This window comes from Scyliorhinus torazame, chromosome 14, assembly GCF_047496885.1.
Source record: "Scyliorhinus torazame isolate Kashiwa2021f chromosome 14, sScyTor2.1, whole genome shotgun sequence".
Lineage (NCBI taxonomy): Eukaryota > Metazoa > Chordata > Chondrichthyes > Carcharhiniformes > Scyliorhinidae > Scyliorhinus > Scyliorhinus torazame.
In genome coordinates this window covers 81,860,187-81,887,671 of record NC_092720.1, presented here as the reverse complement: position 1 = coordinate 81,887,671, position 27,485 = coordinate 81,860,187, and the positions used below count along the sequence as shown (strand labels likewise).

The 27,485-nt window shown below is 51.0% G+C and overlaps 1 protein-coding gene across 7 annotated transcripts in view; it reads left to right on the top strand.

Moving 5' to 3' along the window:
* veph1 (ventricular zone expressed PH domain-containing 1) overlaps positions 1-27,485 on the top strand; it is a 403,802-nt gene that overhangs the window by 166,063 nt on the left and 210,254 nt on the right. The window contains exon 7 of one of the 7 annotated variants that reach the window (XM_072474425.1): positions 19,858-20,146. The exons of the other annotated variants lie outside the window; for them this stretch is intronic. Coding sequence (XP_072330526.1) covers positions 19,858-19,875 — 18 coding nt within the window. The 3' untranslated portion in view covers positions 19,876-20,146. Of the gene's footprint in view, positions 1-19,857; positions 20,147-27,485 lie in introns of those variants that run through there. 7 annotated transcript variants of the gene reach the window in all.

Sequence of the window (27,485 nt, the reverse complement as noted above, 5' to 3'; positions counted from 1 at the left end):
GGTAGGGGCGGCGGCAGTACTGACCCTCCGGTCAGGTGCTGCGGGGAGGGTGGGGGTGGGGGCAATGGTGCGCGTGGGGCTCCGGCGGGCGCCAGGTCCTGAACGGAGATCGTGTCTTGGCGGCCGTCGGGGAACGCTACGTAGGCATACTGGGGGTTGGCATGCAGCAGGTGGACCCTCTCGACCAACGGGTCCGACTTGTGCGCCCTCACATGTTTCCGCAGCAGGACGGGTCCGGGTGTCGCTAGCCCGGGTGTCGCTGCGCATTAGCGAACATGAAGGCCACCGACCGTTGGTCCGTGAGGAGAGTGGATCGCCTGCCGGCCAGGTAATGCCTCCAGTGTCGCACAGCTTCCACTATGGCTTGGGCTTCCTTTTCGACCGAGGAGTGGCGGATTTCGGAAGCATGGAGGGTGCGGGAGAAGAAAGCCACGGGTCTGCCCGCCTGGTTGAGGGTGGCCGCCAGAGCTACGTCGGACGCGTCGCTCTCGACCTGGAAGGGGAGGGACTCATCGATGGGGCACATCGTGGCTTTTGCGATGTCCGCTTTGATGCGGCAGAAGGCCTGGCGGGCATCCGTCGACAGGGGGTAGGTTGTGGACTGGATCAGGGGTCGAGCCTTGTCTGTGTAATTAGGGACCAATTGTGCATAATAGCTAAAGAAGCCGAGGCAGCGCTTTAGGGCCTTGGGGCAGTGACGGAGGGGGAAATCCATGAGGGGGCGCATGCGCTCAGGGTCGGGGCTTATGACTACATTTCGCACTACGTAGCCTAGGATGGCTAGACAGTCGGTGCTAAACACACATTTATCCTTATTGTAGGTCAGATTAAGGATATTCGCGGTCTGGAGAAATTTTCGGAGGTTGGTGTCGTGGTCCTGCTGGTCATGGCCGCAGATGGTGACGTTATCCAGATACGGGAACCTTGCGCGTAAGCCGTATCGGTCAACCATTCGGTCCATCTCACGTTGGAAGACCGAGATCCCGTTTGTGACACCGAAGGGAACCCTTAAAAAGTGATAGAGCCGCCCATCTGCTTCGAAGGCAGTGTACTGACGGTCCCCATGACGGAGGGGCAGCTGGTGGTAGGCAGACTTGAGATACACCGTGGAGAAAACCTTGTATTGCGCAATCCTGTTTACCAGGTCGGCTATACGGGGAAGAGGGTACGCGTCCAGTTGCGTAAACCTGTTGATGGTCTGGCTATAGTCGATGACCATCCTATGTTTCTCCCCGGTCTTTACCACCACTACTTGAGCCCTCCAGGGGCTGTTGCTTGCTTCGATGACCCCTTCCTTCAGCAGCCTTTGGACCTCGGACCTGATGAAGGTCCGGTCCTGGGCACTGTACCGTCTGCTCCTGGTGGCGACGGGTTTGCAATCCGGGGTGAGGTTCGCAAACAGGGAAGGCGGGTCGACCTTAAGGGTCGCGAGGCCACAAACTGTAAGGGGGGGTATAGGGGCGCTAAATTTAAAGGTCAGGCTTTGTAGGTGGCACTGGAAATCCAGCCCAAGAAGGGTGGCTGCGCAGAGGTGCGGCAGGACGTACAGGTGGAAATTGCGGAATTGCCTGCCTTGGACACTGAGGTTCGCTAGGCAGAACCGCTTTATCTCCACTGCGTGTGACCCGGAGGCCAGGGAGATCCTTTGGTTTACGGGATGGGTGACAAGAGAACAGCGCCTTATCGTGTTGGGGTGGACAAAGCTTTCCGTGCTCCCGGAGTCGATCAGGCACAACGTCACGTGGCCGTTGATGGCGATCGTTGTGGTGGCTTTCGCTAGCGTCCGGGGCCGACTCTGGTCCAGGGTAACGGAGGCCAGCTGCATCAAGGGGAAGTTCTGGTCAGGCAGCGTGGAGTCAGCTGTGCTGGGGGCTTGAGGCCGGTCCTGGGTAACGGAGGCCAGCTGCAGCAACGGGAAGTTCTGGTCGGGCAGTGTGGAATCGGCAGTGCTGAGGGCTTGAGGCCCCATCCAAGAAGGCGTCAGCCACGGGTCGCACATGGAGTCCGGGGATGCCGAAGATGGTGGCGGTGAGGGACAAAATGGCGGCGCCCACCCATCCAGCGTGGTGGCCGGGGGGCAAAATGGCCACGCCCGTGGATCACATGCGGCCAGGGGATAGGAGGGCGGCGGTGGGCTTTGGACGGCCGGGACCTGAACTAAAGGCTGCCGATAGTCGCTGGAGACTGCGGCCACGGCACGGGCCTGGCAGACCCCGACATAGTGGCCCTTCTTGCCGCACCCTTTGCAGGTGGCGGTGTGGGCCGGGCAGCGCGGGCGGGGATGATTCGCCTGCACACATAAAAAGCAGCGTTGGCCGGTAGCGATAGTGGGCCGTCTCATCGCGCAGGTTTGCGGGGTTAGGGGATAGGTCTGGGGGGCTGCCGTTATGGGGTGCCACGCAGCCCAAGGGGGCGCCGCACGTCCGGGGGTAACAGCCAGCGCGTTCTTATACGCAACGTCCATAGACCCCGCCAGGGCCCGTGCCTCAGTAAGTCCCAGTGTGTCCATTTCTGGGAGCCTTCGGCGGATATCGGGAGAAGACATACCTGCCACGAAAGCATCCCTAATCAAAAGTTCTGTGTGCTCGTTCCCCGAAACTGGCGGGCATCCACAGTTCCGGCCCAGCACTAGCAATGCCCGATAGAAGTCTTCCAGTGTTTCTTCAGGACTTTGCCTTCTAGTTGCCAGCAGGTGACGGGCGTAGACCTGGTTCACAAGTCAGATATAGTGTCCTTCTAGCAGCTCGATAGCTGCAGCATATTTCTCCGCCTCCTCGATCAGAGGGTAGATTGCAGGGCTGACCCGCAAGCGTAGAAGGTGCATTTTCTGCCTTTCCGTGGGGGTGTCGGCGGCCGTGTCGACGAAGCTCTTAAAACACGCCAGCCAGTGCTTGAAGATAGCAGCGGAGTTGTCTGTATGGGGGCTGAGCTGAAGGCACTCTGGCTTGATGCGGAGATCCATCCTTTCAGAAGTAATAGCTGATTAAATTGATGCACAATCAATTACTCTCGAGACAAGGTGAGTCATAACTAATAGGCTTTAATCAGCTAGAACTGTACCCGGCAGCTTCGATACAGAAAGTGAAGGCTGCTGGGACAGCATTGGTTCTTACACCCCGCCTCTCAGGGTGGAGCTATGTACGTTAGCCAATGGTAGACTCCTGGGTCTAGCCAATGGCCATCCACCACTCAGGTACTGCAATACCTGGTATTACCACAGACATGTCCCGGTCTCAGGTGGGACTGGCCGAGGTGCTGCGCAGCTTGTCCCTGTCACAGGTGGGAATTGCCGAGACGCTGCAGAGTATGTCCCAGTCACTGAGGAGCATCACTGAGGGTGTCGACACCATGGTGCAGACTTTGGGGAGCCACGAGGGCTGGCAGGGCCAGATGACACAGGCGTCAGCTGGGGCTCAATTCAGCGGACCTCAATTCTTAGGTGAACCCCAGAGCACTATGGGCACCCACTGGAAGGAGTGGGTGCTGGATGGCAATGGTGGCCACCAGCTCCCCCGAGTTCCACCCCTCTGACGAAGCCACGTCTCGCAGTCAACAGCCAGTACAGTGCGGCACCGTGCATGTGCCGCCGTTAAGTGTGTCGGTGCACTCTGGCCCCAGAGCCTCCAGAGGACACCTGCCAGGGGCATCGAAGGCCACGGGACATGGTGAGCAGCTGACTGCCTCCACCTCTGATGTGCATCCAGAGGATACACCTAGATGCAGCGGTAGAGCAAGAAAGGCCAAGCACTTCGAGGATCACTAAGAGGGCACCGGGGTTCGTGGTAGATAGGGGGTAAGGAGGGGAGTGTCGTGGGGGGGAGGGAATGTTGGTTGGGGGGGGGGGGAAGAGGGAGGGCGCGGAGCACCATCGGGAGGGTGGGCAGTGGTGTAAACGAGTACGAGACACATTAAAATACCCTCACCACAACCAGTATGACTCCTGTGGCTCTTTGTTCCGCAATGCAGGCCGACCACCAATCCCATGTCCCATTCCCCCAGATATGGGGCCCTAGCCCCACCAGTCCCCCCCCCCCTTCCCGCCCTTCCCAGCACACCCTGCCCATGCACACCCTGCCACAGTAGGGGAGGGGGGGTTCCTGCTCACCGGACTACACACCCTGCACTCCAGACAGTCGAACAGAACGTCGCCAAGCTCCAGCCGTGGACATGTGCCCAGATATGTGTCCCATCCCCTGGGTGTTCGGAGGTTGGCAATGAGCCCCACATGCTACATTGGCCTTCCACCCACGGGGATCCACCTGGGATGTGTGAAGTATTATTCCCTATTAGCAATAGCCTTCAACCTCATGGCTAGAGGCCTCGGGAATCAGTGTGTGTTATGGGTGGTCGATGGGAGCAGAAGGGCAGGGACTAGGGTTGCCCTCAGAATGGGTACATACGATCCAGGGGTTGGCAAGTGTAATGTTCTTGTCGGATAGCTGGATTTATTTTCCAAGAGCACTTGTAGCTAAAGCTATAAACAATTTATTAACATTAACTGTGGGTAAACTATATACAAAACAACAGATGAATAACAGTATGATCATGCACAAGCAAATTCCCTCTCCAGCTCCCTCCAGCCAGTCTGCCGTTACCTGACTCTGGCATTCACTTATATGCTAGGGAGACTCCTAGTGGTCTGTTGGTGCATTACAACACAACCATGATATCACTACAGCAAGGAGGGCCTGCGCATAGTTGCCCCCCATGGTGGCTCACCCCCTAACCGGGGCAGTACCCCCTAGTCTCCCCCCCCCTCCCCCCATTAGAGCACAGGGACAGCAAAGGCAATGCCCTGGGGCTCATTACATATGAACAAATATGGCTACTCACCTTCTCAGTTACCCGCAGCAGCCCTTCCATCAGGTTCATGCTTTTCAAAAGGATTACTACTCGGCGCCAGCGTGACCACTTGCTGGGGAGGCCGCTGGATCACGGAAGGCCGTTGGATATGGGGTGGTTCCCATTAATTGTGTGGAAAAATGACTTAAGTGGTGATTATTGGTTTTTCGGCACTCTGTGGTGGGATCCCTATTTGGCCAATCGGAACGGTGCCGGTTGTATCGCAAACAGTTTGGCGCACGACGCGATTCCCATTTTTTGGCGCCTCCTGCTATTCAGCGGCCTCATCACGCTCCTGCTCGAGTGAACCATGGCTATTAATCGCGCCCTTACTCTTTCACGATTTTTAACTGATTAAGCTGGTACCATTTATTTTCTCTGTCTTTAATTTTGCCTTTCCTGGTGGTAACATGTTAGCCCACTGAGTGGAGTAATCTGTACACAACATAAATTCTGTTCCCTCTGTCCACCAATGCAGAAGACTGTGGATGGTGTTTGATGTGAAGTTTGGGTCTGATATAAAAACACAAAAGCTGTTTCGAGATTTTTAAAGAATCAGCTGTCTGCTGGAAAGGTTTACATTGCTGCTGAACCTAAAGGGGCAGAGAGCTGCTCCTTACATAACTTTATTTAAAACACCATCTATCTCTCTGCCCCATTCTAATTTCTACAAATTTATCCCAGGAATTTAAACACAAAAAAACACCTCATACTAGCATTAACTCAAAAAGAAAACAATAAGCTCATTTGCTACGTTTAACTTTAACTGACTCAACAAGCACATTTGTAACTTACCCAGTATCTCTCCAAGTCCTTCCTAAAGCAATATCTTGCAATCCGAATTCACCCCACCTGATGTATCTCCATTTCCTGTTTGTTTCAACAGAGGGAATACCATTGAATGTTTCTAACTCGTTAATACAAGTTTGCCCATTGGCTTGACAAAGAGAAATACTGCCCTTCCTGACTTGTCATTTCACAGACATCTCCAGATAGCATGGGGACAGAACCTGGTGTTTTCTCAGAGGGAGGGGGTGAATACACAAATTTAGTGGCTACGGGAACCAGAGACGTGACACAAGTCGACTCAGAGCGGAATTCTATTTCTGGTTTTGGGGACGCGCTGGATCTTGGCACCGTGGACACGGGTTGCGACCCGCTGGTGTCAGTCCTATTCTGCAGAAGGGTACGAACTGTGCAACCTTCTGTTCAAGCCCCGATGGTTTGATCTCGGGGCAGGGAGCTGTCTAGGGGTATTCTCTCGATCGAAGAGTCATTGAGGACTCCCACACTCCTTTGCTAGATGTCCGGACTCCCCAGAATTGTAGCAAGGCCTAATCTGTCCTCTAGGGAAACCCTGGGCAGGATTCTCCACTACCACGCCGAAGTGGCCGCGCCGCCGTGAACGTCGTCGAGGTTCACGACGGCGCGGAACGGCCCCGTCCCGACCCATTCAGGCCCTGACAATGGGCCAGGATCGGGGCCGCGTCATCTACACGCGCCAGGCCTTGTCGCCTGCGTAAAAGCGGCGCCGCATAGATGACGCGGCCGGCACGCATAACGGGCGTCATCCGCGCATGCGCGGGGTGGCCGGCGCCAACCCGGCATGCGTGGTTGCCGTCCTCTCTAAGTCCGCCCCGCAAGAAGATGGTGGACGGATCTTGCGGGGCCGCGGAAGGAAGGATGTCCTCCTTCAGAGAGGAGGGCCCGACGATCGGTGGGCACCAATCGTGGGCCACCCCACATTCCAGGTAAAGCCCGGTGCAGGATCCCCCCTCGCCCCCCCCCCCCCCCCCCCCCACAGGCCGCCCCCCCCAGCGTTCACGCACCGCCCACGACTGCAGCGACCAGGTGTGGACGGCGGCGGGGGGAACCCGCCGTTTTGGCCTTGCCGCTCGGCCCATCCGGGCCTCAGAATAGCGGGGGTGCCGGAGAATTGCCATTTTCGGTGTCTCCGGCGATTCTCCGGCCTGCGGCCCGCGAATCCCGACCGGGCCGTTCCCGCCGCTTGGGAGAACCGCGGGAGGGCGTCGGACCGGCGTCCCCGGAAATTTTGGCGGCCCAGGCGATTCTCCCAACCGGCGTGGGAGTGGAGAATCGCGCCCAAGATTTCTCTCTCTCTGCTACATACAGCCACTGATTTCTTTGATCAGGTGACGGTGACATAATGTCTCACCCGACTATTTCCCATGTCTCCTGGGCCTTAGCTTCTACCCCTCTCCACCTCTGTAGCATGAGCGGATACTCTTAGGGCGGACCTCACTGAAGGATGGAGATGGTCTAAGAATGTAATTTTAAACTGGTCCTAATTTTCCCTTCTGAAGCTTTAGCTGGAGGCCGATGCTGCGAGAGCTCATAGAGGTCGTACAGGCAATTCACAATGGGGATTCATCAATGCGCTGTTTAAGTTGATTCATTGCTGCTATCAGATTAAGTTTGTGGATCCCAAGGGACATAAAGACAAGCGAAAAGAGTTCAGGAAGTAACACGTTCGGGTTAAGAGGCCCACGAGGGAGATCTGCTCTTAAGGTGCTTGAGCATTCTGTCAGGAGGGCATGTCTCAAATCCAAATCATCCAATTCTGTGTAAACTCTTCTCAAATCACCCCACCTTCACTTAACATCTAGAGGGTCATCCCCCAGTACGATAGATCCTAATACATCTTGGCACAAGGAAGGGCGCCTGAAACTCTGTATATTGAACATTCCCCTGTGGACTATATGTCATGTGTATAATCAGAGAGCAATGGAAAGGTTAACCTGCTGTTCACAATATCCAGGTATACTTGAACTCCCCCCCCACCCCCCCCCCCCCCCAAACTTGCCATCTCCTCCTGATTCTTTTCCCTCAAATTCTCTGTATCCTCCTGACTCTATTCCATAAACTCATCCATCTTTGAGCATGATAATATGAAATGAAATGAAAATTGCTTATTGCCGCAAGTAGGCTTCAAATGAAGTTACTGTGAAAAGTCCCTAGTCGCCACATTCCAGCGCCTGTTCGGGGAGGCTGGTATGGGAATTGAACCATGCTGCTGGCCTGCCTTGGTCTGCTTTCAAAGCCAGTGATTTAGCCCTGTACTATAAGCTAAAAGATCCATTGCCTTCTCAGCTTTTACCTTCTTCTCGTCCATCTGTCTTTGGATGAATGCAACTATCTCTTCAGATGGGACTCTGTCCTTCTTTTCCAAACACTCTGAGGAGCAGTGTGTTTGGACACTTGCTAGACTTTCCTAGCCTCTCTCAGTCAAGAGAAGGAACCATTTTAACTGATATCTGATTGACTGGCAGGTTCACAATCATCGCACAACCTTTAGGCTTCCCTTTGCCAATGGCACCCTTGGTCTGCCAGATTCACGAGAGTCATGATATGCAGGCCCACACATAATGATATACAGACAAGCAGCTAATGGACACAGAGAACAGGACAAGGCCAATAAGCAGGCAGGACACTCAGGGGTGGGATCTGACTATAAAAGACACGAGGCACTCACACTCCACCTCTTTCCACTGATGAACATCTAGAGAGTCAGTCAAGGGTGTTGTTACAATCTCACACCCCCACCATGTGGCTAAGGGGTAGTCTGGTTCAGTCAGACAGAGTAACCACACTTAAGTTAGCAGAGAGTCGAACTCACAGAAACCTGTGCTATTAGTTCAATAAACCTGATTGAACTAACTTCAATGTCTGGAGTATCTTTCTGATCTAAGCTGCATCCAGTTGCAGCCAGTGTTAGACCAGTGTACCTAACACGACAACGAGATCATCACAAAATCCATATATTCCCATTCAGTCTCAAATCACGTTGGAGTCACCAATTTGAGAGTTCTGGGTAACATTTTGTTCATTTGAGACTTTAACTAAAAAATGCAACATGAGACTAATAAAATTAGTTGCAAAGACGTTCCTTCCTGATCCTGGAACACCATTTCTGGCTTACCCATAGTTTCCTTCCCCGTCATTTCTCATCTATGGGAAAAATTTTCCCAAAATTGCATAGAAAAACTGTGAAACTCACTGGCTTCACAGCTGCCCTTTCTCACCAGGATAAACAGCATAATGTGCAATTTTAGAATGCTGGTGAGGGTCACACAACCAGCTGGTGGGGCAGGGCCTAAACACACCAGTTCAAAGCCAGGCTCTGAGTTCAGGGCAACATTTTTAAACTTTGACAAAGGGTCATCTGGACTCAAAACATTAGCTCTTTTCTCTCCCTACAGATGCTGCCTGACCTGCTGAAATTTTCCAGCATTTTCTCTTTGGTCACCATTTTTAAAGTTACATTAAAGTTTTCCCCCCCACAGAGATCAGGATCCCCAACGGACAGAGGAAACATCCCCAATCCTCATACGCAGAAGGGTAAGCACCCCCAAACCACTCAAAGATCAGTGCACCCCTCCCACACCACACAAGCATCTGGTGATCTGACCGCCGCCCCAGCATCGGGCCACTCCCTCCAACTGCTCCTTACTGGCACCGCCCCCCCTTCCCTGTCACTGGCATCATCCCAACCCCCCTCCACAGTCTCTGGCATGCACAACATAAGGGAAACCTCCCCAATGGAGCTCTCCAGAGGAATTGCCAGGTTGGCAGTGGCACTAGCTGGCGATGTCCCTCACCACCTGGGGGCTATACTCTGCTGCCTCACGTAGTCAGCACGACTGATTCTCAGTTTTGAAAACCAGTAGTGATTTGCGCTAATGTGACGTCACACCGGCTGTGTGGGAGGATAAGGCATGAGTGGATCTTAAAACTGTTTAAGATTTAAAAAAAAAATTTTGAGTACTTAATTCATTTTTCCAATTAAGGGGCAATTTAGCGTGGCCACTCGACCTAGCGTGGCACACCTTTGGGTTGGGGGGGGGCGAAACTCCCGCAAACACGGGGAGAATGTGCAATCTCCACATGGACAGTGACCCAGGGCCAGGATCGAAGCTGGAACCTCAGCGTGTTGTGGCAGCAGTGCTAACCACTGCGCCCCCATGCTGCCCTCAAGTATTTAAGAATTTTAAAATTTATTAAAATTCATGGAAATCAGGTTCACGCTCTTTCTGGGTGGAAGCTGATCACGTCACCGGCAGAGGGACGGAGAAGATCCCAAACTGAGACCTCCCCTGCGCAAATCCCGTTATTGCCCTCTCCCGGGGTTTAGCGGCATAATGGGGCTTTAGCCCTTTGCGAATGGACCCTCTAAATTCCGTCCAAAGTGTTGCTACTTGTGGAAATTGCTGAAAACGGAGCATCACTTTCCACAAGAATGGAGGTCACAGAGCTCGATCTCTCCATCAATCCCTTCCACTATTTCTGCATTTCTTAACTGCTTGTCTAGCTGTACTGAGGCGCCAAAATTTCCTCTAATTAAATATTGGGAAGACTGAAGCAATTGGGTGCGATCTTGAGGCACCCTTTTTAGAATTCTTTACTCCATACCCCCACATTTTCCTTTTTTTTAAATCAACATCAGGTCTGGCAGCAGCTTGGAGAGAGAAACACAGGTAATTCTTCAGGTGTTGAAGCCCAAAGGGCAGTGCCAAGGAGGCTCTAGCAGGAGAGTAACCCTCTTCCATTGGGGGAGGTTCCCCTTATGTTGGGGAGAGTGGGGCATGGCTGTGAAGGGGGAGAGTGTCCTCGATCCTGGTGTGTGGGGTGGGGCGCCGCCCCGATGCTTATGGGGGTAGTCCTCAGTATATGTTGGCGTATGGGGAATTATATTTTAAATGCCAATCAAGACACCCTTTAAAGAGGTTGCCCTGATCTCTGCTGAGCAGGGGTATCAAGGGATATAGGATCGTGTGGCAAAATGGTATTGAAGTAATAGATCAGCCACGATTCGGTTGAATGGCTCGAGGGGTAGATTGGCTGATCCTGTTCCTATTTCCTATGTTCCAATATCGCCTTATATGGCCCAATGTCAAATTTTGCTTTATGATGCCTCTCTTGGGACATTTTATACAGGACCTTTGGTAGAGCAATGGTTAGCACTGTTGCTTCTCAGCGCCAGGGACCCGGGTTCGATTCCCGCTTGGGTCACTGTCTGTGGGGAGTCTGCACGGTCTCCCTGTGTCTGCGTGGGTTTCCTCCGGGTGCTCCGATTTCCTCCCACAAGTCCTGAAAGATGTGTTTATTTAGGTGGATTAGACATTCTGAATTCTCCCTCAGTGTACCCGAACAGGCGCCGGAATCTGGCGACTAGGGGCTTTTCACAGTAAGTTCATTGCAGTGTTAATGTAAGCCTACTTGTGACACGAATAAAGATTATTATTATGATTATTGTCATTTTACATCAGTAGTTACGTTGTACCTTATGAAAAACAAGTAATTGGCGGAAAATGCATTACCAGTTTTTTCATTTATATATTATATGGTAAATCAGGAATTGAATTTATTTGGATTTGAAAAGATATTGGGCCCCCCCCCCCAACACCGGGTGGGAGAATCGCCGGGGCGCGCCATGCTGCCCCGACCCCCGCACACGATTCCCCCACGCCCGAGATTCGCGCCGGGCCGCTTGGAGAATCGCCGCAAACGGCGAGCGCCGATTCTCCGGCCCAGATGGGCCAAGCGGCTGCTACGCACGACAGGTTCCCGCCGGTGCCATCCACCCCTGGTTACTGCCGGCGGGAACTCTGCGGGAACGCTGGGGGGGGTCTCCAATGGGGTCTGGCCCGCGGTCGGGGCCCACTGATCGGCGGGCCGGCCTCTCTCCACCCCCGGGCCTATCTCCTTCCGCGTGTGGCCCCAGAACACCGGCGCCATGTTGGTGAGGGGCCGGCGCACGTAAGAAGTTTCCCGCGCATGCGCAGGATGGCGCGGCCCACCTGCGCATGCATAGGTTGGCGCGGCGCCCATTTGGCAACGCGTAAGAACGTTGGAGTGGTGTGAACCGCTCCAGCGGCGTGCTGGCCCCTGTGGGGGCCAGAATAGGTCATGCCCAGGCCCTATTCGCACCGTCGTGAAACGCGACGGTGTTCACGACGCCGCGGGCACTTCGGCCGCGGAGATTCGCCCCCGTGAGATATCTGTTACACTCAGGAATGTGCTCTTTGATAAAGAGAGGGGCGTTTGTTTTAAACCGACCCATTTTCAAATATTTAAGTTAACTCCTTGAGAATTTTTTTTTTTTTAAATTAAAAACTCCATCAATTGTTTGGAACATGAGCACTGTGTTTCTTGCAGTTAGATTCATTGCCAGGCTTCTCACCCCCCTTGGTTCAATTGTTCCATTTTGCTAATAAACTGGTTGCTTTCTATGCTGGGTTGTTGGCCGCCTACCCTGTGCTGATTAATGATAACCAACTCTGTCAATATTTGAGAAATCATGGTTATATGTGAAATATTATCTCGTCAACAACCATTATAATTTTTCCTGTTCAGCTTCAACAAAATACAGGACTCTCATTCCTTTTTACTCATCAGCCTGTTTCTGATACTAATTTTGGTTCCATGCAGAAGTAATGCCTTCCTTCCCCGTTCAACAGCTGCTGTTTCATTGCCCCGCAGAAATGCATAATGCGGCAAATTGCAGTCTAACACAGCTAAATGTTAACCTCCCTCGAGCATACTTTTGTCAACATACACATCAGACCTTGCATTAATCTCCATGTTAAGCAGGTAGGAAGCCCATAACTTAACTTTCAAATGGATTTAAGATTTTTGGATCTGTCTGAACATTTCTGGATTATTTTCTGTTAATCGCCTCTCATTAAATCACACATCCAATGTGTTCATTCAGTAAGTAGATGTGTTTAAGATCAGTATTTGTGCTATGCAGAAGTAGATCTGCAAGAAACCTTTGTCCATTCTCAAAATGTTCCCGTCCCTCCCTTGACGGTGCCCTGGGTGGGACTGTAAAATTTCACCCAGTGTTTTAAAACAAATAGTGCAGCACTCAATTAATTCATTCCTGACAAATGCAATGTGCTGTAACTTCACTTAGCATTACATAAGTATTTATATGTCCATTGACTTTTTAATAGTATTTTTGAAACAACTCTCGTTTAAACACCGAGTGAAAGATTAAAGAAATTAAAACAACAAACAAAAAGAAAAGGAATTTATAAAACAAGGCTAATAGTACCAGAAAGATCATGTGGAATCTGAAAACTTAGGGATGTTAAAAATAAACCTGAAAAATCTAGCAGATCGTATGGAATTAAATAGCGTTTTGGTGAATGAAATAGAGCATTTTGCAAATAATAAAGTAGCTAGAGAAAAAGAGAGTATGGCTACTCAAGAATGATAAAATCTAATTTGGGAGGATGAATAAAGAGTGGAAGTATTAACTACTTTGTGTCAACTATTATAAATGATAGTAGAAGGCATAATGAAGCTGTGCTAAAGAAAGATAATGGAACAGCTGATGGAAATGACTCCAGGAATGGAGAAATTAGTGAACCTCAAGGCAGATAAATCTCCAAGCCCTGTTGCCACATATCATAACTACTGCAGAAAGTATGAGACAGAGCTTGATTTTAACCCCCGGGATGCAGCAAAGTGAGCTTTGTGTCCATCGGGGAAATAGCTGCAGGCAGACCTGACCAACCTTAACAGCTGCGCCTCGTTAACATGGTGCTTGCTGACTTCCCTTCCCAAAGAGGGAGAAGTCTGCGATTGCCAACTCATTGCAATCAAGGTGCTCAGCACAAGGAAACTGTTTTAGGAAGAGGAATCCAGCCAAGAGAGTATTTTTTTAATAAGTGGCCAATTGGATAGATGATGAGCAAGGTGTTTAACCAGGTGTCTCACAGCAAACTAGTTTCAAAAAGTTCACATGTCTGGTATTGGAGGGAATATAACAAGCATGGATTTAAAAATGTGGTTGATGGACAGGAAACTAAAACTTATGGTAAGTAGATGCTGTCCCTGTGATCAGTATGGCTATTTGGAGAGATAAATGTTGCTCGTTTTAGCCTTAGTTTATTTGCTCTAATTCTGTCACCTTTGCTCTTGAGTCGCCAGGTATCTTTCTGATACCGCCACGTGGTTCAAGTCCAAGTAATGATTAATAATACAACACACCGCTTAGTAAGAGTTAAATCAACGCTCATTTATTATATACAGCAATTAATACTTATGCAATAATTCTACTTCTAAACTACTACCTACCACTACTTAATAGTGGTACTATTAAGGCCAATACTTAACTTTGGAAATGGCCCACCAGGTCAGGGAAATGAATGGTCTTTCGAATGGGTTCTGAGCCTGCGGGATTCAAAAGCTGGTACAGGTCGATAGTCAGGAGTATCTATCTGGTAGCGATCGTTGGAGTAAAACTTACGGTCTTCTTGCAGCAAGGGTCTTGAAGGGTGCAGAGCGGAGAAGAAGGGTCAAGTTGAACTTGGCCCCTATTCTTATAGTCCCCAGGGGCTTCCCGCCTCTCGGGGTGGACCTTGTACCTGGTTTCAAGTGATTGGACTTGGTCCCAATCACTTGATTCGATATGCTCCAATACTGGAGCGATTCCTTGATCGAGGGGTGGTCGTTTACCTTTCTTTGTGTCAGCTCCTGCTGGCGCTGAAAGGTCTGGGTCGGCTTTGAGTTGCTAATTTGTAGCAATTGTTCCCGGGGATGGCTGATTACTATGCAGATGGCTGGGGTGTTGTTATGTTGATGGCTGCAGGTATCGGTCTGGACTGACTTCCCCAGAGGCGAATACACTGTTTTACCTGCAGCTGTCTATTTGAGTCCTGTTGGCTGATTTTCCCATCAGCCTCTTCCGTTCGCCATTTTAAATCGGGGTTTGACCATTCTAATCGGGAGTCAGCCATTTTACATGGCTACATGAACTACCTAATTATCTTGTCAATCATACAGAATCTGGAGTCTACCCCAGTTTGGCAGCTAAAATATTGCAGCAAAGAGCACAGAGGTTTCTACATTTAGCAGATGGCATTTTTGAATCATTCCTGGAATATCATGTGACTTCATCAAAAGGCATTCTAGTTTGTTAAAGCCCAACAGAAGGGTGGCACAGTGGTTAGCACTGCTGCCTCACAGCACCAAGGAGCCGGGTTCAATTCTGGCTTTGGGTGACTGTGTGAGGTTTGCACATTCTCCCAGTGTCTGTGTGGGGTTTCCACCGGGTGCTCTAGTTTCCTCCCACAGTCCAAAGATGTGCGTTAGGTGGGTTGGCCATGATAAAATTGCCCCTAAGAGTTCAAAGATGTGCAGGTTAAGTGGTGATAAAAGAATATTCTGTTGTATGTATGTGCTTTGGTTTTAATCATTTTTGCAACAGCTCTGTAACCCAAATTGAACAGAATATACTATCACAGCATTTTTGTGAGGGCTACTTCCAGAATGCGTTTGATGCAGCCTTTTGTAAGGGAGGGTTAGCTAAAGTTGAAATTCTTGGAATTGAAACAAAATGTAAAGGTTAGAAAATTGGCAAAGTGACAGGAGGCAGAATAGGGATAATGGGCAGCTATTCTATTTGGCAGGATCACCCAAGAATCTGTCCTTGACTGTGGGCGGGATTTAATGGGCCCATTAGCCGTGGGTGCAAATCGTGTCATGGCCGCTAAATATCGCATGCGATCAAAAACGGGATTTACACCGACCAGACTTTGGAACGTGATCTTGCCGGGCCCTCCTTGATGACATGATCAGGTCCATGCCCAGGAAGGACGCAAACCTGATTTACACGAATTTGAACCAATTATAACACATTTAGCGTCGTTAACATCGCATCTTCAGCCCTCATCAAATCTTCCCACACACTCTGCATGCAAATTACTACTGCTTTCTAAAAACAGGAACCAGGTGCCATGACCTCTGCGAGGGAAGAAGGTGGTGAACATCATTGGCACAAGGGAGCCCAAGGGGACAGAGCCCGTTGGCCAACTCCAGAGGGGTTGGGGGTCTCGGGGGTGTCGAGCGTGGCAGGGTAGGGGTGGAAATCGGGGGATTCTGGGATGGGGGTCGCGATTGGTGTGGGTATCCTGAGGTCTGCTGTATCTTGTTTCAAAGTTTTTCTAAGGCTGTGTGAGTCTGTCTGTGGGTATGGGGCGGCTGCGGGCCACTTGGGGTGGGGGGTGGAGTGTGATAAGATTCAGGGAGCTGGGCCTGATGGACTGGGTGGATGAGACCCCAAAAGAGAAGGTGACCCTGGTGCCCAGCTTTTTTGGGGGGGGAGGCGTGCACAGGTGGCAGAAATTCTGGAGTGGTTGTCCAGGGGTCTTAAGTGTAAAGGAATGACAGCAATCATTTCTTGGAATGATGCAGCTTGAAAAGGAAGATAGCCCATTACCTTTGCCTATGCCTGAAGCAGAGAGCAATTGTGCCCCCTACCATTCCTGAGACTCATGCTTGTCAAACTAATTGACCGTCAAGTGTTAACTCTTAGCAATGTCACCTGCCCTCAGTCTCAAATCAAGGAATGGGATGAATGCTCAGGGGTCAGAGCTAAACGCTTGGGTACATGAGATTGCGAGGCACTGGGCTTGCTTATGTGCCAGACCCCAATACCTGCCAGTGAGACATCCCCGTTGACCCTGCCCATTGGGGATATGTGAGCATATAACCCTCCTGTCAGAACCCCAGTGTTATAGAGATTAAGAGAAGGGAGAACCAGATGGGAACCCAAAGGTGACTGTAATTGGGTCTGGGCATACGACGAGGCCGTCCTACAATGGAGATGGGAGGGCACCTGAGCTGGTGAGTGAGTGGCAGCTGCCACATAAGGTGTGCAAATGGCTGCTTCCAGGTTCTGGAGGCCAATGAGTCAGGGGAGCACTGATGTTAACCGGCTTTGACACCAACCTGACTCTCCGTCCCTCACTCCTTGCAGGTAACTGATCAATATTGGTCTGGAGCCAGTGGAGCTGGCTATTCTACTTATTACAGTGCTGGAGGAACACATAATCCAGCAGCAATGTGCGACAGGACCCAGAGAAGATTTAACGGCAGGGGGCCACAGGGCAGCTCAGGGGCCGGAGGTTGCACCAGCCTTGCAGGGAGCACGAAGGCGCAGAAGGAGACAGAAACCTCCGCCTCACCAGAGATACTGTGCTGTACCTGTGCCACATCCTTGGTGATTTGGCGCCAGGTGGTGGTGGAGGACACCCGCTCCCTGTGGTCACGGAAGCCCTGAATTTGTACTCATCGGGTTCGTTCCAGGGTTCCACGGGTGACTTATGTGGAATCTTACAGGCATCTGCCCATTCTATGCACGGGCTTTGGGCTTTATTGATTTCAACCTGGACATGGTCCAGTAAGATGAGAACGTTATGGGATTTGGCACAATAGCTGGTCTGCCACAGCTGCATGGGGCGATCAACTGCACCCATGTTGCTCTTCACGGCCCGTGGCATCAGGGAGTCCCTTTCATAAGCAGGAAGGTGTTCCACACTCTCAAAGTGCAGCTGGTGTGTGACCACCAGATGCTGTTCATGCACGTTTTCCAGGGGGTATGCCTGACAGTTAGATCCTTGGGCGATCCATGCCATTTTAGAGAGTCACCCCAGGCTGCAGGGATGCTTAAAAGGGATAAAGGATATCCTCTGAGATTTTGGCTGATGATGGTAGAGCGGAGGCCAAAGTCTGCAACAGAGGCCCAGTACAACATGGCGCATAGTGCCACCTGATCTACGATAGAGCAGTGCATCGGCCTCTTGAAGATGTGCTTCCGCTGTCTTGACCAGTCCGGTGAGTCCCTCCAGTAGAGCCCCCAGAGGGTCTCCTGCATCGTGATAGTCTGCTGTGCCCTACGTAACCTGGCGCTGTGGCGGGATGATGACCTTCATGAGGAAGATCTGGAGGGCAGCACGGTGGCATTGTAGTTAGCATTCTACTTCACAGTGCCAGGGACCCGGGTTCAATTCCGGCCTTGGGTGAATCTCTGTGTGGAGTTTGCACTTTCTCCCCATGTCTCAGTGGGTTTGCTCCGGGTTGCAGGGTTCTTGGGCTGGAGAGTCCTTGAGTGCCTGCCATCCAGTCAATGCCCAGCCAATACAGGAGGAGGATGACGACTCGCAGTGGGAAATGATCTGTGATGCTGCTCGGATATTGCTCCTGTCTGACTCATGTCTGCCTCCTGCCAGCACGCTGAATCCCCAGCTCATTTACTCGATGGGACAGAAGGGCAACTGGAATGAGCTCCAGAAGCCTGAATGTCATCTGGTGCTGCTCGTCCCAGAGGCCCACCATTGTCTGCACTATACAGTGGAACCCCCTCAGCCATGGTCCTCAGGGACAGAGCCATGATTTGGTGTTCTTCCATCATGATCTGATCTATTGCCCCACGCTTTTCACTCTGGACGCCACCCTTGTAGTGCTGGCCTGGGTGCCATGCATCGCCGGTACCATCTCCTGCAACAGACGTATTTGGGGTGCTTGCATTTGGCTTTGAGTTGCAGGAATGTTGCTGACAACACCTCCTGGTATTCCCGGTTCTGCTCTTGTCCAGAACTTGTCCAGAGGCACGGCACCCGACTGTGGCACAACCAAGCCCTGGGATCCAGCAGACCTCCAACTGCCTGATACCTGGAACATTCCTGCCTCCAGCTGATGTGCATCCCGAAATTGTGTGGTGCTCACCAGACAGTGACCCAGGAGCCTGCCTGCTAAGTTTGCCCACTGAGGTGTATGTCTCTGCGATTGTTGATGGTGCGGGTGATAGCTGTGACCCTTCACCTGTGTTCTCCTTCGTGACCTCCTCCAAAGTGGTGTTGAGGGTGGGCAGCGGAGCACTGCAGTGGCTCCTCCCCTTTCTCTCTGCGCAGGCCCCCAACTGCTTCTCCCCTGCGAGCTCCATGGCTCCTCGTACGGACAGTCAGGATCCTCAGCTCGGGCATCCCACCACCCGTTTTCTCTTGCGTGTGAGGAAGCTATTCTTGTAGGAAAAGAAATGGGGATAATGTGAGCGGATGCCCAGTGGTCGATTACACCTGACATGTGGGCACATCGCTTAAGCAGGGAGGGGTCGTGATGAGGAGTGCTGGGGGTGTTTGAAGATGCTGTCAGGAGGTCGGGGGTTGGGGCCCAGTGAGGTCATGGCATGTGGGATTGATTTGACATTCCGGTGGGTGATGGAGGGGTGGAGACGAGACAGGGGCCACTTACCCTGGCTGATTGAAGTAGGTCATTCATCTTTTTTCTGCACTGCACACCAGTTGACTTGATCAGGCTGCTGGCACTGACCAGTGCTGCCACCGTCTCCCAGGTAGGATTTAACACCTTGCTGGAGGGCCTCCTGCCACAACAAGGCTATATTGTAGTCCACCTCTACTCCACTGCATCCATAAATCTAGGAGCTGGTTTCCTCACTGCTATCCTACAGGCTTGATTGAGAGTAAGTGCTGTGGAGATGTTTAAGTGCAGTGCCCCCTTCATTGAAGTGCTCAGATGACCCTTGAGGTGGACGAATCAGATGCTTTGCACCTCGGGCGCAGCCTCATTCACATGGGGGAAAACAAAATTCTTCTAAGTGCCTGAAAATTGTGGCCCGTCACGTAACCTACGGGATTTGTACTGATTTTCTCACCTAAAATGACTTTGGGTGAATTTTCCCAAAATTTGTCTTTTTTTTGGACAATTCTGCCCTGTATTTATCATCAATATAGAAAGCCACTCATCCACATTTGCCAATGACACGAAGATAGATGTTGCTGTAAGCGATGTAGAGGTTAGCGTAAAATTAGATTACGTGAATGGGCAAAACTGTGTCACACAGTACCACGTTGCTTGGCATTATCCTAGATTCAAAAAGTCACCAGTGAGACAGCTCATGCAATATAATTACATTAAAATTATTTTCCCATACCATCAAGACCACTTAGCAATAGTTTCAATTTTCCTTCACAGTTTTGTGGTTATATTAGAAACAGATGGGGACCATAATCCAACATAAAGAATGCCATGATTTGTGCAAAGTGGTGGACTGCTGTTTAGCTTCAACACAGTGTCCTGTCAAATTCGATGTAGTAAATATTTAACCTTATATTCATGGTTGGCGGGGGAGGGGTAGAAGATTGGTGGAAGATTGTTGCTGATAATTTAATGCATTTTTTTCTACAGCTTTCTTACTTTGCATAGGAGAAACTAGAGGTGGGATTTTCCTCCCCTTCGGCAGCGTTATACAATGGCGGAGGGCAGCTCGCGCAAAGGAACCTTCAGCTCCCGCCATTGTCAATTGCTTTTCCCATGGAACGCACCCCTTCCTCGCGAAACCTGCATGGGGGTGTGCCATCGGTGGGACCATAAGATCCCGCCAGTGTGAATGGACAGAAAATCCCACCCTATATTTTTTCTGTTGTTAAGAGTGAACCAATTATAAATTTTCAAACCAAATAATGTAACAAATAATATTTTGTGTTGAAGTTTTTGTATATTTGGTAAAAGTATAAAATGAACCTGAAGATTGCAAGGGCCAATGTCGTGGTTTTGTGGATCCATTAGCCGCAGGTGCAAATCCCGCCACTGCCGCAAAATATCACGAGATGCTAAAAATGGGATTTGCGCTGATGGGATTTCCGATTGCGATCTTCCTGGGCCCTCCTCGATGAGGCAATCAGGTTCATGCTCAGGGAGGGCTACTTCCGGGTGTCACTGGTGTTGCTGCGTCACCCTATTCTGCTCACTGCCCCTGAGATGCGTTCATATCAGGAAGAGCTGATCATTCCAGGATCTCCTGGGTGGAAAGCCCTGGGATTTGTTCCAGTGCTTCCTCCTCCCTCCATGTGCGCAAGGGCCCCTGGATTATTCCTTGGGATGGAGGGGCAGCTGGAGTGAGCTGAGGCACAGCTCAGTTCTGGGATCCAGCAGACCTTTGACTGTCTGATCCCTGGGAGGGTCCTGTTTCCTCCGAATGCATCATAAGCAATGTGGTGTTCAACAGATAGTCACCCAGGAGCCTGTCTACTCTGTTCACCCTGTCTCTGTGATGACGGATGGTGCAGGTGATAGCTGTGATGCATCATCCTTGTCCTCTTCGGAGATCTCCACCAAGGTGCTGTCAAGGGTGGCTGGGGGAGCACTGCTGGTTGACAGCTGAAGCTCATTGGTTGATGTTCCTGCAAGACAAGAGACATGGTTTTAGTACATGGCCTGGTCAAGAGTTTGTACAACAAAAAACTCACTTGAGCCTGGTCATCTGCATGAAGGTGCAGTGGCTCCTCGCTTTTCTGTCGCAGGCCAACCTTGCAGGCCTGGCCCTGGTCCTCCCTTGAGAGCTCCGTACATCGAAAGGAGGCAGAATCCTTAGTTTGAACATTCCACCACCCATCCCATCTCTCTCGTCTCTCTCTCTCTCTCTCTCTCTCTCTCCCTCCCTCCCTCTCTCTGCATTTGGGCAATCTTTCCTTGCAAGGGCACAAAAGGAGATAAAGTGAGCCGGATGCCTAGCAAGTCAGAGATCAAGGACAGTTGGCCTATGTGGGCACTGCACTTAAGCAGGGAGGGAGTACTGGGGTGAGGGTTTGAGGATGATGTTGGGAGGTCGGGTGTTGGGAACCTGCGAGGTGGTGGGATGTGGGCTCAAGGTGGCAATCTAAGGATTTACAGAAGGGTGAAATGCAAAGGGGAGATGGTGGGTGGGGGTGAGTAATTACCCTTTCAGATCATGTTTTTTTCCTACATTGAACCCCTGTCCTTTAGGCGAGGCTCCTGGCACTGCCAGTGCTGACCAGTCTTCCAGGTGGGATTGATAACCTTGCTGGAGGGCCACCTGCCGACCGTGGGTAGATTGTGGACTTCTTCTCCTCCATGGCACCCAACAATCAAGTTATAGGCCCCCTGAAAATCTGTGAGCTGATCTTCTGGCTGCCATCCTCTTGGCTTGAAGGAGTTCAAGTACTGTGGAGCCATTTAAATGCAGCGCCCACTTGATTGAAGTGTTCAGATCATCTCCGGGGCGGATGAATCAGGCGCAGTGCTTTTCACGTGGGGAAATTACTTTTTTTTCTAAGTGCCTAAATATTGCGATCTGGATCACGCCGATGGAATTAGCCCTGATTTTCTCACCGAAAATTATTCTTTGCCATTTTTATTGGAAAATTCCACCCAATTGCTTTGTCTGTGATTCAGCGGACTCGAGTTAAAGTCGGCTGAACAGCTTTAGTGGGGTGTTTCATGGCGCTAGACCCAGCTATTCAACAGCACTTTGCCATTTTATTTGGCCTCGGGGCGATTCTCGTCACCGAGGCCGCACTTAGAGGGATTTCCTGCAGGAAAGGCTCCTCGCAGATGAGGGTGCCATTTTAGAAGGCTGCCCAATCTTCCCACTCCCCCACAACTTTCAGGCCCCCCCTTATTTTGTGAACCCCCTCACTCACACAACCATGGGGTGCCCCCCATAGGGCTCCTTTAAATATGCAGATCTGGATCTCGCCCAGCAAGTGACTCGTGATTGGCCTGGCACCCGACACGAAGCCCAATTTTGGGTTCGTGCACGATTCACCCATTGCGCTCGAATTCATGCCGGGCAAAACTGGGTCACAGAATCACACCCTTTAGGTCTTTTGCAGCATTGTCGAGTGAGAGTCGTGCTGTTCTTGCTCTCATTTCTGTCACCCTTGGATGTTTTATGCACCCAAGGGAAAGGCACTGGCCAATGCTTATCCCTCAATCACTACCCAAAAACAAAAATAATCTGTTCATTATCTCATTTCTGTTTGTTGGACTTTGTGCACAGATTAACTGCTGCATGCGTGGCTACACTTCAGCTTCACCAACCAAATACTACTTTGGGATATCCTGTGATCACGAAAGGTACTATGTGACTGCAAATCTGTCACATTAAACATTTTACAGAAGTAGCATTCTTTGTGCGGGTAAAATTTTGATTTTAGACATATCTAAGTATTAAGTAGTTACATACTTTGATCAGGGTGCATTTGTAGAAGAATAACTAGTTTAGTAGGCAGAATTTAAGAAATGGATTGGGAGGTGGCCTGGGGCCTATAAAGGGGCAGGAAAGCTTAAAAGTCGAGAGCCCATCGACCACCTGACCCCTTAATTAAGTCCTAGGTGGAAAGGGCCTAGGGAGACCAATTGAGGCCCTTAAGTGATCATTGCTCCACTGCTGGTATTCATTCAGCAGCAGGCATGAGCTACCCCCACCGGGTAAAGCCACCAGGTAAACCTGGGCAGGCATGTCCACTGCTTGGTTCAGACACCCTGTGCTCAACAGAGAGCCCCATTGGCAGCAATGAAAGGACCAAGGAGAAGATGCCACCCCACACCGCCCTTCAGAACAACCGATTTCACCCCCCCCACCTCCCACGCTAACCTGCTTTCTGGGGATCCAGCAGTGATATTCGTCCTCGGGTTTACTACAGTACTGGCAGTGGCCAATACTCCGGTGGTATTTCCAGTTGGAAAGATGCTAATCTCGGATGGCTGACAGCTCTCAAGAGATGAGAAATTCCACCTGCGGGAACATGGAACCCAGGTGTTGGGGGTGGAGGGGGTTCTCCCAGAAATGGTCATGAGGAGGTTACCACTCCCTCTCCAACGAGTGGACGGACCAGCTGCTGTGATCTTTAAATTCTGCCTATTGATTTTCTTGGGAAACCAGAAAGCCTGGGTGGGGCTAGACTTGTAATTCTTGGCACAGTAAGAAATCTTACAACACCAGGTTAATTTGGAATCACTAGCTTTCGGGGTGTAGCTCCTTCATCAGCTGAGTCCACCTGATGAAGGAGCTGCACTCCGAAAGCTCGAGATTCCAAATAAACCTGTTGGACTTCAACCTGGTGTTGTAAGCATTCTTACTATGCCCACTCCAGTCCAACACCGGCATCTCCACATAATGTCATTCTTGAGTCACTGGAGGAACCAGTCGACTGCAGAAGCCATCATAAATGCTAAACTGAACCTCTAGTTTTAACCCCTTCAATTTGGAAGGAAAGGACTCAGGCAACAGGCCGGCAATGATACCCCACAGCGACTGATTTGAGACTGATTATCTTAAAATATATTTTTATCCTTATCTGCTTTCAATCATTGTATCTGTATTTTAGATAATTATCACTCTTGCTATGATGATCCCAGTTAGTGTTATGACTGGACAGGAAGATCCCAGAATGGAACCCTGACTCAAAAGACTGAAACTTAGAAAATGTGAAGGAACAGAGTCACAGGACCGCTAATTAGTTTTAACAACATGAAAAAAAAGTTTATTAAACATGACAAAATTGATTATGACACAATACTGCCCCCCCCCCCCCCCCAGCTTCGCAGAAATACGGAGTTTAAGGTTAACACGGGTTACAAAGTATGTCTTAGGCTATAATGGTCTCAGTTATAAACTGTCCCTTTAAACAGACAGGCTGGCTGTGGTCAGACACACCTGAGCGAATCTGAACCTGAGTGAATTTCTGTGGATTTCTCCTCAAAATCCACCCCCCAGATGATTCTTATACACCATGAGCCACCTTACCTCACTGAACTCCAGCTTCTACACGAGTGATTTCAAATTCCCCTTTGAAAAAGACACACTTCCGAATCATGGGCGGATTCTCCGACCCCCCACCGGGTCGGAGAATCGCCATGGGCTGCCGTGAATCCCGCCCCCGCCGTGTCCCGAATTCTCTGCCACCAGAGATTCGGCGGGGGCGGGAATCGCGCCGCGCCAGTCAGCGGGCCCACCCCTGCCGATTCTCCGGCCCGCGATGGGCCGAAGTCCCGCCGCTGTCAACCCTCTCCCGCCGGCGTGGATTAAACCACCTATTGAATGGCGGGACAAGACGGCGCGGGCGGGCTCCGGGGTCCTGGGGGGGGGGGCAGGGTGATCTGGCCCTAGGGGGGTGCCCCCACGCTGGCCTGGCCTGCGATCGGGGCCCACCGATCCGCAGGGGGGCCTGTACCGTGATGGCACTCTTTTTCTTCCGCCTTCGCCATGGTCTTCACTATGGTGGAGGCGGAAGAGACCCCCTCCCCTGCGCATGCGCGGGGATGACGTCAGCAGCCGCTGACGCTCCCGCGCATGCGTCGCCCGGCGAAGTCCTTTCGGCGCCGGCTCGCGTGGCGCCAAAGGTCTTTCCCGCCAGCCGGCAGAGCGGAAACCACTCCGGCACGGGCCTAGCCCCTCAAGGTGAGGGCTTGGCCCCTAAAGGTGCGGAGACTTCCACACCTTTGGGGCGGCCCGACGCCGGAGTGGTTCCCATCACTCCATTATGCTGGAACCCCCCCGCCCCGCCGGGTAGGGGAGAATCCCGCCCCATCTTTTAAACAATGCTTTCCCTCAGTTGCTTCCATCAAATTCGTTTCCAGGTTTTACACCTCTCCCTTCAGGACTTCTTTTGTCTCGACTGTTACACAAACTCTTCAAAATTGTTTTCACTATCGATTTCCAGACTGTTTTGAGATAGCACTAATCTTTTGATACACCTCTGAAATCTGCTTCCCCACTTTAAATCCGTCATCGCTGATGTCTCTTTAACTCAACACTTTTTCTGCTTTTCCTGTGAACTCTCTTGAACTGTACCTTGTTTAACATTTTGGTTTCTTTTTTTAAAATATATTTTATTGAAAATTTTTTCCATCAAAATGTTTTCCCTTTACAAATCAAACATAACAGTAAAGAAAATTTAACAATAAACAAATGGCTAATCAACATGGTAATCGAATCGTTTAACATAAACTAAAACTTCCATCCCCCCCCTCCCCCCTGGGTTGCTGCTGCTGGTCATCTGTCTTCCCTCTAACGTTCCCCTAGATAGTCGAGGAATGGTTGCCACCGCCTGGTGAACCCTTGAGCCGATCCTCTCAGCGCAAACTTTATCTGCTCCAGTTTTATGAACCCCGCCATATCGTTTACCCAGGCCTCCAGTCCGGGGGGTTTCGCCTCCTTCGACATGAGTAGAATCCTACGCCGGGCTATTAGGGACGCAAAGGCCACAACGTCGGCCTCTTTCGCCTCCTGCACTCCCGGCTCATCCGCAATTCCAAATAAAGCTAGCCCCCAGCCTGGTTTGACCCGGGCCCTCACCACCTTGGAAATCACTCTCGTCACTCCCTTCCAATACCCCTCCAGTGCCGGGCACGACCAAAACATATGTGCGTGGTTTGCCGGGCTTCCGCCGCACCTCCCACACTTGTCCTCCACTCCGAAGAACATAGAACATAGAACATAGAACAATACAGCGCAGTACAGGCCCTTCGGCCCACGATGTTGCACCGAAACAAAAGCCATCTAACCTACACCTTGCCATTATCATCCATATGTTTATCCAATAAACTTTTAAATGCCCTCAATGTTGGCGAGTTCACTACTGTAGCAGGTAGGGCATTCCACGGCCTCACTACTCTACTCAGTCTTTCTCCCGTTATGTGTGCTCTATGTAGCACCTTGAATTGAATCAGGCTAAGCCTGGCGCACGAGGAAGAGGAATTTACCCTGCTTAGGGCATCAGTCCACATACCCTCCTCTATCTCCTCCCCTAGCTCTTCTTCCCACTTTCCTTTTAATTCGCCCACCAACTCCTCCCCCTCCTCCCTCATATCTCGGTATATCTCTGACATCTTGCCCTCTCCGACCCACACCCCCGAAAGCACTCTGTCCTGAATCCCCTGTGCCGGGAGCAGCGGAAATTCCCTCACCTGTTGTCTTGTGAACGCCCTCACCTGCATATATCTAAGGAAGTTTCCCCGGGGCAACTTATACTTTTCCTCCAATGCTCCCAAGCTCGCAAACGTCCCATCTATAAATAAATCTCCCACCCTCCTAATTCCCAACTGGTGCCAGCTCTGAAATCCTCCATCCATTCTTCCTGGGGAAAACCTATGGTTGTTCCTGATTGGGGACCCCACCAGGGCTCCCCGCACACCTCTCTGTCGCCTCCATTGTCCCCAGATATTCAATGTTGCCGCCACCACCGGGTTCGTGGTAATCTTTTTTGGTGAGAGCGGTAGCGGCGCCGTCACCAGCGCCTCTAAGCTCGTCCCTTTACAGGACTTTCTCTCCAGTCTTTTCCACGCCGCTCCCTCTCCCTCCATCATCCATTTACGAATCATCGCCACATTGGCGGCCCAATAGTAGTCGCCCAAATTCGGTAGCGCCAATCCTCCTCTGTCCCTGCTACGTTGTAGGAACCCCCTCCTTACCCTCGGGACTTTCCCTGCCCACACGAAGCTCGTGATGCTCCTGTCTATTTTTTAAAAAAAGGTCTTAGTGATTAGTATAGGGAGACATTGAAATACAAATAAGAACCTCGGGAGGACCATCATATTAATTGCCTGCACTCTGCCCGCCAACGACAGAGGCTGCATGTCCCACCTCTTGAAGTCCTCCTCCATTTGTTCTACCAATCGTGTCAGATTAAGTCTGTGTAAGGTTCCCCAGCTCCTAGCGATCTGAATCCCCAGATATCGGAAGTTTCTTTCCACTTTCCTTAGAGGCAGGCCTTCTATCTCTCTACTCTGGTCCCCTGGGTGTATCACGAATAGTTCACTCTTCCCCATGTTAAGCCTATATCCCGAGAAATCTCCGAACTCCCTCAACATCTGCATGACCTCTATCATCCCCCCCGCTGGGTCCGACACATACAACAGTAGGTCATCCGCGTATAGCGAGACTCGGTGTTCTTCTCCCCCTCTAATCACCCCTCTCCATTTCCTGGAGTCTCTCAACGCCATGGCCAGAGGTTCAATTGCCAACGCGAACAACAGTGGAGATAGCAGGCATCCCTGTCTTGTTCCCCTAT